This window comes from Chiloscyllium plagiosum, unplaced genomic scaffold (genome assembly GCF_037043375.1).
Source record: "Chiloscyllium plagiosum isolate Xiang-an unplaced genomic scaffold, Cpla_swu_hap1 HiC_scaffold_7, whole genome shotgun sequence".
NCBI classification, from domain to species: Eukaryota; Metazoa; Chordata; class Chondrichthyes; order Orectolobiformes; family Hemiscylliidae; genus Chiloscyllium; species Chiloscyllium plagiosum.
Window position 1 is genome coordinate 55,078,477 of NW_028270145.1, and position 13,647 is coordinate 55,092,123.

Genomic DNA, 13,647 nt, shown 5'->3' on the forward strand with positions numbered 1-13,647 from the left:
TCCTAGTAAACCTCCTCTGAACTCTTTGCAAAGTTTCCACATACTTCCTATAATGTGATGACCAGAACTGTACGCAACACCCACAAGAGCGGCAGCACCAGAGTTTTGTATATTGCAGCATGATCTCATGGTTCAGAAACTTAATCCCTCTGCCAATAAAACCTAACACACCTTATGCTTTCTTAACAGTCCTATCAACCTGGGTGGCAACTTTCAAGGATCTATGTACCTGGACACCGAGATCTCTCTGCTCATCTACACTACCAAGAATCTTACCATTAGCCCAGTACTCTGCATTCCTGTTGTTCCTTCCAAAGTGAATCACCTTACACTTTTCCGCATTAAACCCCATTTGCCACTTCTCGGCCCAGCTCTGCAGCTTATCTATGTCTCTCTGTAACCTACAACATCCTTCGTCACTATCCACAACTCTACCGACCTTCGTGTCATCTGCAAATTTACTAACCCATCCTTCTATGCCCTCAACCACGTTATTTATAAAAATGACAAACAACAATGGACCCAAAACAGATCCTTGCAGTACACCACTAGTAACTGAACTCCAGGATGAATATTTCCAATCAGCCACCATCCCCCATAACAACTATTGTGTCATTCTCACTCCTATCGAGGATCATCTTTGCTATCCTATCCTTTACATTTCTGGAACTATTTGAATGCCTAAATAAAACTCCCAACAGAGTAACCTCTCCTTTCCTGTTTCTAATCTCAGCCCATCTCTGCTGTGGATCGAATTTCCCTGCTGCCCATATATTTCGCATGTTGGTTCAAACTGTCCTTAACGCTGGTATTTTCATTCATTTTAGTGATTCATTGGACGTGATGCCACGTTGGTTTTTGTACATGTATTAATTATTAAAGAGATGTCCCTATTCTAAATTTGACCAATAATTTAACCAAAATAAATGACAGCCGGGTCTATGGGAAAAATTGTGTTGGCTGAATCTGTTGACTAGCCGTGAGACTGGAATCCAATTGGCTGGTTCTAAATCCAAAAACACATTTTACTGACAAAGATTTATTGCTGTTAATAAAGAAGACTTTTGTGAACATTAGATATATTTCCATACAAAATATGACCTGATAAAGTTTACCTGTATTTTATCACTTGTGTTTTCTTTAAATATCTTCTGGTAGAAGTTTGAAATTATGGAGTGTTTAGAATTTCAGCAATGTTCAGTACATTTTGTAAGAAAAGATGAATTTAACATTAGAAGACTGACCCATATCCTAAATTCTGCACAAAATTGGGCCCCAATTGTTTAGCATGAATCAGTCTTGTGTGGCCTTTTGAAAGCCAAATTGCAGGCGCTTGCAGCTTTCTCCTAATGCTTCAAAATGTCTGTTAGACTGAGGATTGAAATATAATATTAGTCTTTGGAATATTTAATTTTGATTAAACTTTGTAACGTAAAAGGGATTATTTAACAAAGTATAACAAATTATATGTTGCCAGTTATATGATGTAATTGTTTTGTTGTTCCTCTGACTAAATAAGTGATGGCATAGGAAATTCACCATTCGCACAATAATTATTCTAATACATCTTCATCACACATGGTGTAATATGTATATGCAGCCAGAAAGCACTTAAACATCTGCTTCACTCATGTTTGCTGAAAAGCAAGTGAGCTCTATTCAAGAGCTCATTTTTTTTCTTGTGCTCAAAACATCCCAAAACACTTGATGGTCAATGAACTGATTATAATTACCATTGTTTTGACATAATAAATTGTGTGCATATACCTATAAACTCTTCAAGTGAACAATTAGGTCTTTCATCCTCGAGTTGCACTCTTTTTCCCCAAACCCTATAGACTAGCTCTGTAAATTCAGTAATCTTTTAGGGAAAGCCTGTAATACAATATCACAATCACATTTTCTGTGCCTTTCCCATATCTGACCTCAAGACAAAGAGAATCCCTTGTTTCTCCTCTTCCCACCTCTATTTTTATTCCAGGCCTTGCTTCTTTTCATTTTTTTTACATGTGGGATTTGATTGCTGGCTGGCTAGTATGGATTCTGCATCCCTAGTTGCCCTTGAGGAGGTAGTAGTGAGCAAACTCTTTGAATTGCTACAATCCATGTGCTATAGGTAAACCCACAATGCCATTAGGGCAGGATTTCCAGGATTTTGACCCAGCAAACCTAAGAAATGGTGATATATCTCCAAGTCAGGATGGTGAGTGGTTTGGAGAGGAACTTGCGGGTGGTGGTGTTCTCATGCACCTGGTATCCTTGTTCTTTGAGCCAGAAGTGGTTATGGGTTTGGAAAATTCTGTATAAGGATCTTTGGCGAATTTCTGCAGTGCGTCTTGTAGATAGTACATGCTGCCTGCAGCAGTTCAAGAAGGCAGCATAACACCAGCACCATCTCAAGGTAACTAGAGCAATAAATGCTAGTGAATCCATGAATTAATTTTTAAAAATAAAATAAGGCCTGAGGTAGTGGCTAATGGAGGAGAGGCGGAATCTGAGTTAATTCTTCACATCCAGAATGTTTCTGCAAGATTTGGTTGACAAAAAAAGTTGTATTGTTAAATCATCAGTGTTGTTGGGGAGCATTTTTGATAAATGGCTTTGAGAATGTGACTTTCAGGCTACAACTTGCTAATGACAAGCCTTAGAGAGGATGTGTGAGGCAGGCCTGTAGAACTAGTAATTCCTGGAAAATACAGCCTTGTTGTGGAATTTGATCTCAGTTTCAACTTTAAGCAGGTTTATGCTTATTAGTATTTTTAGTTCTGCTTTATTTGAGAAAATGAAAATATACCCATTGCCTTAGCTAGGTCATCAGCCACCTTTTGTCAGGTGTGTGTATTTCACTGGAAATTGGAGATGAAGAGCACCTGTTCACCCCACCATTGATCATAGTGAACATGTCTCCAACCCACAAAATTTATCCCTTTCATACACTGAACAAGATTTCAGCGCACTCAACTAATTCCTTGCCCTCCTTGCTTATTATTTACCCTGATTGTGCTTCACCTTGGCTAAATTCCAATTTTACATTAAAGCCCACATATATGCAACTGTGCTTTCTATCTAGAATTGGCATGTACTCTAGCCTCCACTGACTTGACAATATTTCTTTCATCCTCAATAGCTGCTATTTGTTGCATGCCTGATTGTCTCATTAACCTTGCTGATCTGAATTTCCCTTCCTGAGCATTGATTTCTGCCTCTTGATCTCTTCTTGTCCTTTTCTTCAGATATTTTTTGCTTCCTCCATTATTAATCATCATTCCTCTGCCGCCTTGTGGAAGTCCAACTTCGTACAGTGATGGAAATGTTATTTAAGCATTTATGTGTATGTTGTCTTTTGTAAAAAGTGTTTCATTTTCTTAACTTTGTTTTCAGTTCATCAGATGAAAGTGCAGAAAGTAGCACACTGCAGACAGTTGCCACTGTCCGTGCTGAGGATATTCCCCCTGTTCCAGAGAACAGATTCTTAATGCGAAAGAGCCCTCACAAGGCAGATGAAAAAGAGAAAGAGAAAAAAAAAGAGAGGTTAGTACATGTGTGCCGTCTCTGGAAAACTTTTCAGTGTAGTCATTTGGTAGTATTGAACTTGAGTTTGTTTGAGAAAAACATTTTATTTGAATTTTTCATCTTGCACTCATGATTGCAAGAAAACCAATTTAAGGGGAAAACTGATATTTGTATCATAGGAGAGTGCTGAATAGTTGACAAGGGATAGAGGCATTGAAAGTGCACCAGTTATTGATAATTGACAGTTAGCTATGGGCTTTATTTAAATTTTAAACCAGGCAGGTTGACTGATTGATTGTTTAAGGCATTACAATGAGAAAAGAACTGAAATGGCAAAAAAAACCAAAGTTTGCAGTTGTCTATTTGTCAACTAATCAACATACTTCTTTTAGACAGTCATAGAGATGTACAACATGGAAACAGACCCTTCGGTCCAACCCGCCCATGCCGACCAGATATCCCAACCCAATCTAGTCCCACCTGCCAGCACCCGGCCCATATCCCTCCAAACCCTTCCTATTCATATACCCATCCAAATGCCTCTTAACTGTTGCAATTGTACCAGCCTCCACCACATCCTCTGGCAGCTCATTCCATACACGTACCACCCTCTGCGTGAAAACATTGCCCCTTAGGTTTCTTTTATATCTTTCCCCTCTCACCCTAAACTTATGCCCTCTAGTTCTGGACTCCCCGACCCCAGGGAAAAGACTTTGTCTATTTATCCTATCCATGCCCCTCAATTTTGTAAACCTCTATAAGGTCACCCCTCAGCTTCTGCCGCTCCAGGGAAAACAGCCCCAGCCTGTTCAGTCTCTCCCTGTAGCTCAGATCCTCCAACCGTGGCAACATCCTTGTAAATCTTTTCTGAACCCTTTCAAGTTTAACAACATCTTTCCGATAGGAAGGAGACCAGAATTGCATGCAATATTCCAACAGTGGCCTAACCAATGTCCTGTACAGCCGCAACATGACCTCCCAACTCCTATACTCAATATTCTGACCAATAAAGGAAAGCATACCAAACGCCGCCTTCACTATCCTATCTACCTGTGACTCCACTTTCAAGGAGTTATGAACCTGCACTCCAATGTCTCTTTGTTCAGCTACACTCCTGAGGACTTTACCATTAAGAGTATAAGTCCTGCTAAGATTTGCTTTCCCAAAATGCAGCACCTCACATTTATCTGAATTAAACTCCATCTGCCACTTCTCAGCCCACCTGATCCAGATTCTGTTCTAATCTTTGCTGTCCACTAGACCTCCAATTTTGGTGTCACCTGCAAACTTACGAACTGTACCTCTTATGCTCGCATCCAAATCATTTATGTAAATGACAAAACGTAGAGGACCCAGCACCGATCCTTGTAGCACTCCACTGGTCACAGGCCTCCAGTCTGAAAAACAACCCTCCACCACCACCCTCTGTCTTCTACCTTTGAACCAGTTCTGTATCTAAATGGCTAGTTCTCCCTGTATTCCATGAGATCTAACCTTGCTAATCAGTCTCCCATGGGGAACCTTGTCGAACGCCTCACTGATGTCCATATAGAATCATATCTACTGCTCTGCCCTCATCAATCTTCTTTGTTATTTCTTCAAAAAACTCAATCAAGTTTGTGAGACATGATTTCCCACGCACAAAGCCATGTTGACTATCCCGAATCAGTCCTTGCCTTTCCAAATACATGTACATCCTGTCCCTCAGGATTCCCTCCAACAACTTGCTCACCACCGAGGTCAGGCTCACCGGTCTATAGTTTCCTGGCTTGTCTTTACCGCCCTTCTTAAACAGTGGCACCACATTTGCCAACCTCCAGTCTTCCGGCACCTCACCCGTGAGTATCGATGATACAAATATCTCAGCAAGAGTCCCAGCAATCACTTCTTTAGCTTCCCACAGAGTTCCTGGGTACACCTGATCAGGTCCTGGGGATTTATCCACCTTTAACCATTTCAAGACATCCAGCACTTCCTCCTCTGTAATCTGGACATTTTGCAAGATGTCACCATCTATTTTCCCACAGTCTATATCTTCTATATCCTTTTCTACAGTAAATACTAATGCAAAATATTCATTTAGTATCTCCCCCATTTTCTGTGGCTCCACACAAATGCCCCCTTGCAGATCTTTGGGGGGGTGAAAATGTGTTGCTGGAAAAGCGCAGCAGGTTAGGCAGCATCCAGGGAACAGGAGAATCGACGTTTCGGGCATAAGCCCTTCTTCAGGAATGAGGAAAGTTTGTCCAGCAGGCTAAGATAAAAGGTAGGGAGGAGGGACTTGGGGGAGGGGCGTCGGAAATGTGATAGGTGGAAAGAGGTCAAGGTGAGGGTGATAGGTCAGACTGGGGTGGGGGTGGAGAGGACAGGAAGAAGATTGCAGGTTAGGAAGGCGGTGCTGAATTCGATGGATTAGACTGAGACAAGGTGGGGGGAGGGGAAATGAGGAAACTGGTGAAATCCGAGTTCATCCCTTGTGGTTGGAGGGTTCCTAGGCGGAAATGAGGCACTCTTCCTCCAACCGTCGTTTTGTTGTGGTCTGGCGATGGAGGAGTCCAAAGACCTGCATATCCTTGGTGGAGTGGGAGGGGGAATTGAAATGTTGAGCCACAGGGTGGTTGGGTTGGTTGGTCCGGGTGTCCCAGAGGTGTTCTCTGAAGCGCTCCGCAATTAGCCGGCCTGTCTCCCCAATATAGAGGAGGCCACATCGGGTGCAGAGGATGCAATAGATGATGTGCATGGAGGTGCAGGTGAATCTGTGGCGGATATGGAAGTTTCCTTTGGGGCCTTGGAGGGAGGTGAGGGGGGAGGTGTGGGCGCAAGTCTTGCACCTCCTGCGGTTGCAGGGGAAGGTGCCGGGAGTGGAGGTTGGGTTGGTGGGGGGTGTGGACCTGACGAGGGAATCACGGAGGGAGTGATCTTTACGGAATGCTGATAGGGGAGGGGAGGGAAATAATCAAACGGTGGTGGGGTCCGTTTGGAGGTGGCGGAAATGACGGCAGATGATGCGCTGAACATGGAGATTGGTGGGGTGGTAGGTGAGGACCAGTGGGGTTCTGTCCTGGTGGCGGTTGGAGGGGCGGGGCTCAAGGGCAGAGGAGCGGGAAGTGGAAGAGATACGGTGGAGGGCATCGTCGACCACGTTGGGGGGGAAATTGCGGTCCTTGAAGAAGGAGGCCATCTGGGTTGTGCGTTTTTGGAACTGGTCCTCCTGGGAGCAGATGCGGCGGAGTCGAAGGAATTGGGAGAATGGGATGGCGTTTTTACAGGGGGCAGGATGGGAGGAGGTGTAGTCCAGGTAGCTGTGGGAGTCGGTCGGTTTGTAGTAGATGTCCGTGTTGATTCGGTCGCCTGAGATAGAAATAGAAAGGTCGAGGAAGGGGAGGGAGGAATCTGAGACTGTCCAGGTGAATTTGAGGTCGGGGTGGAAGGTGTTGGTCACCCTCACCTTGACCTCTTTCCACCTATCACATTTCCGACGCCCATCCCCCAAGTCCCTCCTCCCTACCTTTTATCTTAGCCTGCCAAACTTTCCTCATTCCTGAAGAAGGGCTTATGCCCGAAACGTCGATTCTCCTGTTCCCTGGATGCTGCCTGACCTGCTGCGCTTTTCCAGCAACACATTTTCAGCTCTGATCTCCAGCATCTGCAGACCTTACTTTCTCCTGAAAGATCTTTGGGGGGCCCTATTCTCTCCCTAGTTACCCTTTTGTCCTTAATATATTTGTAAAAACCCTTTGGATTCTCCTTAATTCTATTTGCCAAAGTTATCTCATGTCCCCGTTTTGTCCTCCTGATTTCCCTCTTAAGTATACTCCTACTTCCTTTTTACTCTAAGGATTCACTTGATCTATCCTGTGTATACCATACATATGCTTCCTTCTTTTTCTTAACCAAACCCTCAATTTCTTTAGTCATCCAGCATTCCCTATACCTACCAGCCTTACCTTTCACTCTGACAGGAATATACTTTCTCTGGATTCTTGTTATCTCATTTCTGAAGGCTTCCCACTTTCCAGCTGTACCTTTACCTGCAAACATCTGTCCCCAATCAGCTTTCGAAAGTTCTTGCCTAATACCATCAAAATTGGCCTTTCTCCAATTTAGAACTTCAACTTTTAGATCTGGTCTATCCTTTTCCATCACTATTTTAAATGTTATCTTTTAGTTACATAGTTATTTCTCGCAACTTATTCTGATGCGTGCAAGATGAAAAGGTATGACACAATGTGTGTTTTCTCAGCAATTTTCGAAGTAGGCTGGCTGGTTCATTGTATTGATGCCACTTCTCTGCAAGAACAGCTCAGTTCATTCTACTTTGTTTCCCTTTCCCAGTAATCCAGCATTTTTTTCCTCTCCAAGTGCTTATCTTATTCCAATTTGAAAAGTGATTGCGTCTGCCTCCACTACACACTCCAGCAGTGTATTCTAAGTTCTAACCACTTGCTATGTATCTAGGCTACTGCTAGACATTCTGCAGCAAGTAATTCACCTTCCAAGAGTTTGTCCATGATCTACAAGGCACAAGTTAGGAGACTGTCATTAAATTGATTACTTACCTGCATAAGTGTTCTTCCAGAAACTTAACGCTGTCCACATCAAAGCAAACCATTTGATCAACAAATAAACAAAAAACTGCGGATATTGGAAATCAGAAACAAAACAGAAATTGCTGGGAAAACTCAGCAAGTCTGGCAGGATCTGTGCAGGGAAAGCAGAGTTAACGTTCTGAGTCCAATGACCATTCTTCAGAACTATTCTGATGTTCACTCTGCCTTCTGTCCACAGATGCTGCCAGACTTGCTGAGATTTTTCAGCAATTTCCATTTGACCAGCACCCCAAAGTGTCTCCAGTGTGGCTTGTATCTGGAGAGCAATTTTATGTTAGTGCAGAGCTTCAAAGAGCTAATTAATCAGCTTTAAACTGAAACAACTGTGACAGAAGAGAAGAGCATTGGCTAATTAGATTAGATTAGATTACAGTGTGGAAACAGGCCCTTCGGCCCAACAAGTCCACACCGACCTGCCGAAGCGAAACCCACCCATACCCCTACATTTACCCCTTACCTAACACTACGGGCAATTTAGTATGGCCAATTCACCTGACCCTGCACATCTTTGGACTGTGGGAGGAAACCGGAGCACCCGGAGGAAACCCACGCAGACACGGGGAGAACGTGCAAACTCCACACAGTCAGTCGCCTGAGGCGGGAATTGAACCCGGGTCTCTGGCGCTGTGAGGCAGCAGTGCTAACCACTGTGCCACCGTGCCGCCCACTAATTAGATCTGTGTTCTTCTTCAATCAAGGTCCATGGACCCATCTTGCACAAAGGACCAAGATAGTGTTTGATTATGGGGGGGAAACATGGCAATACTGTATAAATACCTATGTTTGTTTTCCTAAGAAGTAAATAATATCACTGAAATTGTAAAGCTAATGCACTGTATTTATATTAACATGATAACATTTAAACAGTTCATAGTTGCATTGTTCTCCTGCCTGACTACATATTCTTCACCTTCTGTGAACTTGAACTCATCCAATCCTTTACTTGCCTTGGCACAAAGTTCTGCTTGTTCACTATCATTACCCTCAGTGACCTATATTAGCTTTATAATTCTAATTCAGCATCAATGATCCCTACCTCAATAATCCCACTACCATTACAATAACATAAATGTTAACAGTGACTCTTTGTTCAATCAAGCAAGTGAGAGTAAATATTGTTGTAGAATAATAGTCTTTATCTTGAACAGCAATGTATCAAATTCCCAAATGTCTACATATCAAAGAAGACTCCTAGTAACCAGGTCAGGGCGAAAAATTAAAGGAAGAGGACCACGGGTAAGTAAATGTTTTATGGAACTACATTTGTTTCCCTTAAAGCTGTTGATAGAAAGAAATTAGAATTTTAATTTGGTAGAAGTGACAGGGTTGATTTAAGTGAATAAGTTCTCAACTCTTAATCAAGTTCCATTTGATACTTCAGAACTGGACTGACAGCTGAGTACAAAGGGAGTGATGTCCTTGGGAGCAATCATTTAAACTGAATCTTTGTTCGTGAAATGGATGTAAAAGCTCTCATGGTCATGTTTGAAGAGGAGAGTTCACTTCAAAATCACTACTAAAACAAATAAAACAAATACTTGTGGGACCTTGTGATAAGCAACCTGCTGCCATGTTTTCTTACATCACTGATTGCACCTGAAGACTAATTCGTTGGTTGTACAAAGTTAAAAATCATGCAACACCAGGTTATAGTCCAACAGGTTTAATTGGAAAAACTAGCTTTCAGAACGCTGCTCCTTCGTTGAGTGGTTGTGGAGGACACAATTGTAAGACACAGAATTTATAGCAAACGTTTACAGTGTGATGTAACTGAAATTATACATTGAAAAATACCTTGATTGTTTGTTGAGTCTTTCATCTGTTCGAATACCATGATAGTTTCACTTCTTTCATGTGTAAATCACAAAACTTTTTTTTTAAAGTTACATTCTCAGACATTCTCAGGTTAACTGTAACAATTGGTGTTAGCCAGATAATATGTTGAAGGTGTTAGCCCCCTGTGTTCTCTGTCTGTGCCAAAATGTTTAGACTGATTCTAATTTAAAAAGTGAGTTAACAGAGTCTTACATGAATTCATGCAGTTTTTGAGCAAAGTACACTGTAACTCTGCAAGTACAAATTCACCCCACAAACGTATATATGTGTGTCTGTCTGGGGTGGGGGGTTGTGAGTGTGAGAGAGAGTGTATACGTGTGTGTATGTGAGTGTAGAGTGTCTTAAGTCTGTGAGGGGTGCATGTGTGAGTGTGGGAGTGTTTCTGTAAGGGTCTGTCTGCGTGTGTGTAGTGCAATGGTAGTCACCTGTAGTGTGACATGAACCCAAGGTCTCAGTTGAGGCCCTCCCTATGGTTATGGAACTTAGCTATCAGCGTCTGCTCGGCCACTTTTCGCTGCTGCCTGTCCCGAAATCCGCCTTGGAGGATGGTCACCCGAAGGTCCGAGGTCAAATATCTTGGACCGCTGAAGTGTTCCCAAACTGGGAGGGAACATTCCTGTCTGTCGATTGTTGTGCGGTGCCTATTCATTCGTTGCCATAGTCTTTGCTCGGTTTTCCCAATGTACCATGCCTCAGGGCATCCTTGTTTGCAACATATAAGATAGACAATGTTGGCTGAGTCACATGAGTACCTGCCACATACATGGTGGGAGCTGTTCCCACATGTAATGGTGGTTTCCATGTCCAGACTCTTGACACGTCTTGCAGTGCCTACTGTGACAGGGTTGTATGGAGTTGCCCTGAAAGCCGGGCAGCTTGCTATGAACAATGATCTGTTTGAGGTTTGGCGGTTGTTTAAAGGCAAACAGTGGAGGTGTGGGGAAGGTCTTGGCGAGGTGCTCATCCTCATTGATAATGTGTTGCAGGTCATTGATAAAACCACACAGTGATATCAACAAGTTTCATCCCACCATCAAAATCACCATGGACTACTCTCAACTATCTGTCTCATTCTTGGACACATGCACCTCCATCAAGCATGGACGCCTCAGCACCACACTCTACTGCAAACCCACAGACAACCTCACAATGCTACACTTCTCCAGCGTCCACCCAAAACATATTAAAACAGCTATCCCCGATGGACAAATCCTGTGCGTTCACTGGATTTGTTCAGATGAGGAGGAACGTGACGGGCACCTGGAAGTACTCATTGATTCCCTCATAAGTATGGGGTACAATACTCAACTCATCGACCGCCAGTTCCGACATGCCACAGCAAAGAACCGTAATGACCTCCTCAGGAGACAGACACTTGCTGCAAGCGACAGGGTACCTTTTGTTATCCAGTACTTCCCAGGAGCTGAAAGAATATGCCATGTTCTTTGTGACCTGCAACACATTATCAATGAGGATGAGCACCTCACCAAGGTCTTCCCCACACCTCCACTGCTTGCCTTTAAACAACCGCCAAACCTCAAACAGATCATTGTTCGTAGCAAGCTGCCCGGCTCTCAGGACAACTCCATACAACCCTGTCACAGTAGGCACTGCAAGACGTGTCTGAGTGTGGACATGGATACCACCATTACACGTGGGAACGCCTCCCACCATGTAGGTGGCAGGTACTCATGTGACTCAGCCAACGTTGTCTATCTTATACGTTGCAGGCAAGGATGCCCTGAGGCATGGTACATTGGGGAAACCAAGCAGAGGCTACAGCAACGGATGAATGGGCACCACAGAACAATCGACAGATAGGAGTGTTCCCTCCCAGTTTGAGAACACTTCAGCGGTCCAAGATATTCGACCTCGGACCTTTTGGTGACCATTCTCCAAGACGGACTTCGGGACAGGCATCAGTGAAATGTGGCAGCGCAGAGGCTGATAGCTAAGTTCGGTACCCATAGGGAGGGCCCCAACCGGGAACTTGGGTTCATGTCACACTCCAGGTGACCACCATTGCACTATACACACATACTTCTACACACACACACACACACACACCCTCATATGCATCCTCTCACAGACTTAGACCATTCTACACTCACCACACACATACGCTCTCTCACAGACACTCTCAACTCCCCACCCCAGACACACACTCCTACAGACACACATTCCCACACTCTCACATGCACCCCCTCACAGACTTAAGACACTCTACACTCGCATACATACACTCTTCACCCTCACAAACCCCCACCCCAGACAGACAGAGACACACATACACCCACATGTATACATATACATTTGTGGGGTGAATTTGTACTTGCAGAGTTAAATTGTTCTTTGCTCAAAAACTGCACGAATTCATGTAAGACTCTGTTAACACACTTTTTAAATTAGAATCAGTCTAAACATTATGGCACAGACAGAGAACACAGGGGGCTAACACCTTCAACATATTGCCTGGCTAACACCAATTGTTACAGTTAACCTGAGAATGTAACTTTTAAAAAAAAAAGTTTTGTGATTTACACATGAAAGAAGTGAAACTATCATGGTATTCGAACAGATGAAAGACTCAACAAACAATCAAGGTATTTTTCAATGTATAATTTCAGTTACATCACACTGTAAACGTTTGCTATAAATTCTGTGTCTTACAATTGTGTCCTCCACAACCACCTGATGAAGGAGTATTGCTTCCAATTAAACCTGTTGGACTATAACCTGGTGTTGCATGATTTTTAACTTTGTACACCCCAGTCCAACACCGGCATCTCCGTATCATTGGTTGTAGATGATGTTACATAAATATGTTTATTGGGATTCACATATTTATGCATTCTAAACATGATCTTGCGCAGCGCTATCGAACACCTTCAAGATCAAGGTCTCGGTCCAGAGATCGATTTCGGCGCAGTGAAACTCCCCCACACTGGAGACAGGAGATGCAACGAGCACAAAGAATGAGGGTTTCAAGTGGAGAACGATGGATCAAAGGAGACAAGTAAGTGTCACAAAGCTACTCAAAGTGATCTGTATTGTCTTCAGATAAGAGTATTTTAAATATCCCATTTAATTTATAGGCTCAATATCTCTTGAAATTTTTATGGGTCTTTGAAGTATTAGCTTTTTTTCTGGGTACTTACTGGCTGCAAAATTCATTTAGTAGCGTTTCATGTAAAACTTTGGATATGTCAAAGCTTTGTGACTTTCAGAAGATGACAAAGTAGATGTCTGTGTTCCATTAACTTTGTGGTGAAAGAGGTAATGCCCAAGTATAAGGATTATTATAATCCTCTGGGAATTAGATAGTAGATGGTTTTCCAGAGGGAATTCCTGCATCTATTTTCATGTTAATTACATCAAAAATTCCTTTTAGGTTTTTCAGTTGTTGCATGGAAATTAACAGAATCCAGTTGGCTCTTTGGGTGGGAGAACTTTGATATGTAAGGCAAGTTTCAAAAACAAATGAAATGTGGAGTTATGTTTTTGTACTCTTAGCTGCTTGAATGGTGGAATTGATTATGCTGTGTTTGCTTTCCCAAATGATCGTTTTTGTTCCAGTACATTGATAGCTGTTTTGATAGTACAAAGGCTGGTGGCCCCTTTTTCCCACTTTTGTCTCTGCCTGCCTCCACTCCCAAATTACAATGTTGGGAGGAGCATTGAATGGTTA

General features: G+C 42.9%; 1 protein-coding gene and 1 pseudogene across 4 annotated transcripts in view; both read left to right on the forward strand.

Moving 5' to 3' along the window:
- The window catches only part of ppig (peptidylprolyl isomerase G (cyclophilin G)), a 49,483-nt gene that overhangs the window by 26,336 nt on the left and 9,500 nt on the right, over nt 1–13,647 (forward strand). For all 4 annotated transcript variants that reach the window (XM_043693654.2, XM_043693658.2, XM_043693655.2 and 1 more), the window contains 3 exons: nt 3,382–3,531; nt 9,272–9,359; nt 12,833–12,975. In XM_043693654.2, coding sequence (XP_043549589.2) covers nt 3,382–3,531; nt 9,272–9,359; nt 12,833–12,975 — 381 coding nt within the window. The remainder of the gene's footprint in view (nt 1–3,381; nt 3,532–9,271; nt 9,360–12,832; nt 12,976–13,647) is intronic.
- On the forward strand, nt 10,904–12,812 carry LOC148149619 (uncharacterized; annotated as a pseudogene).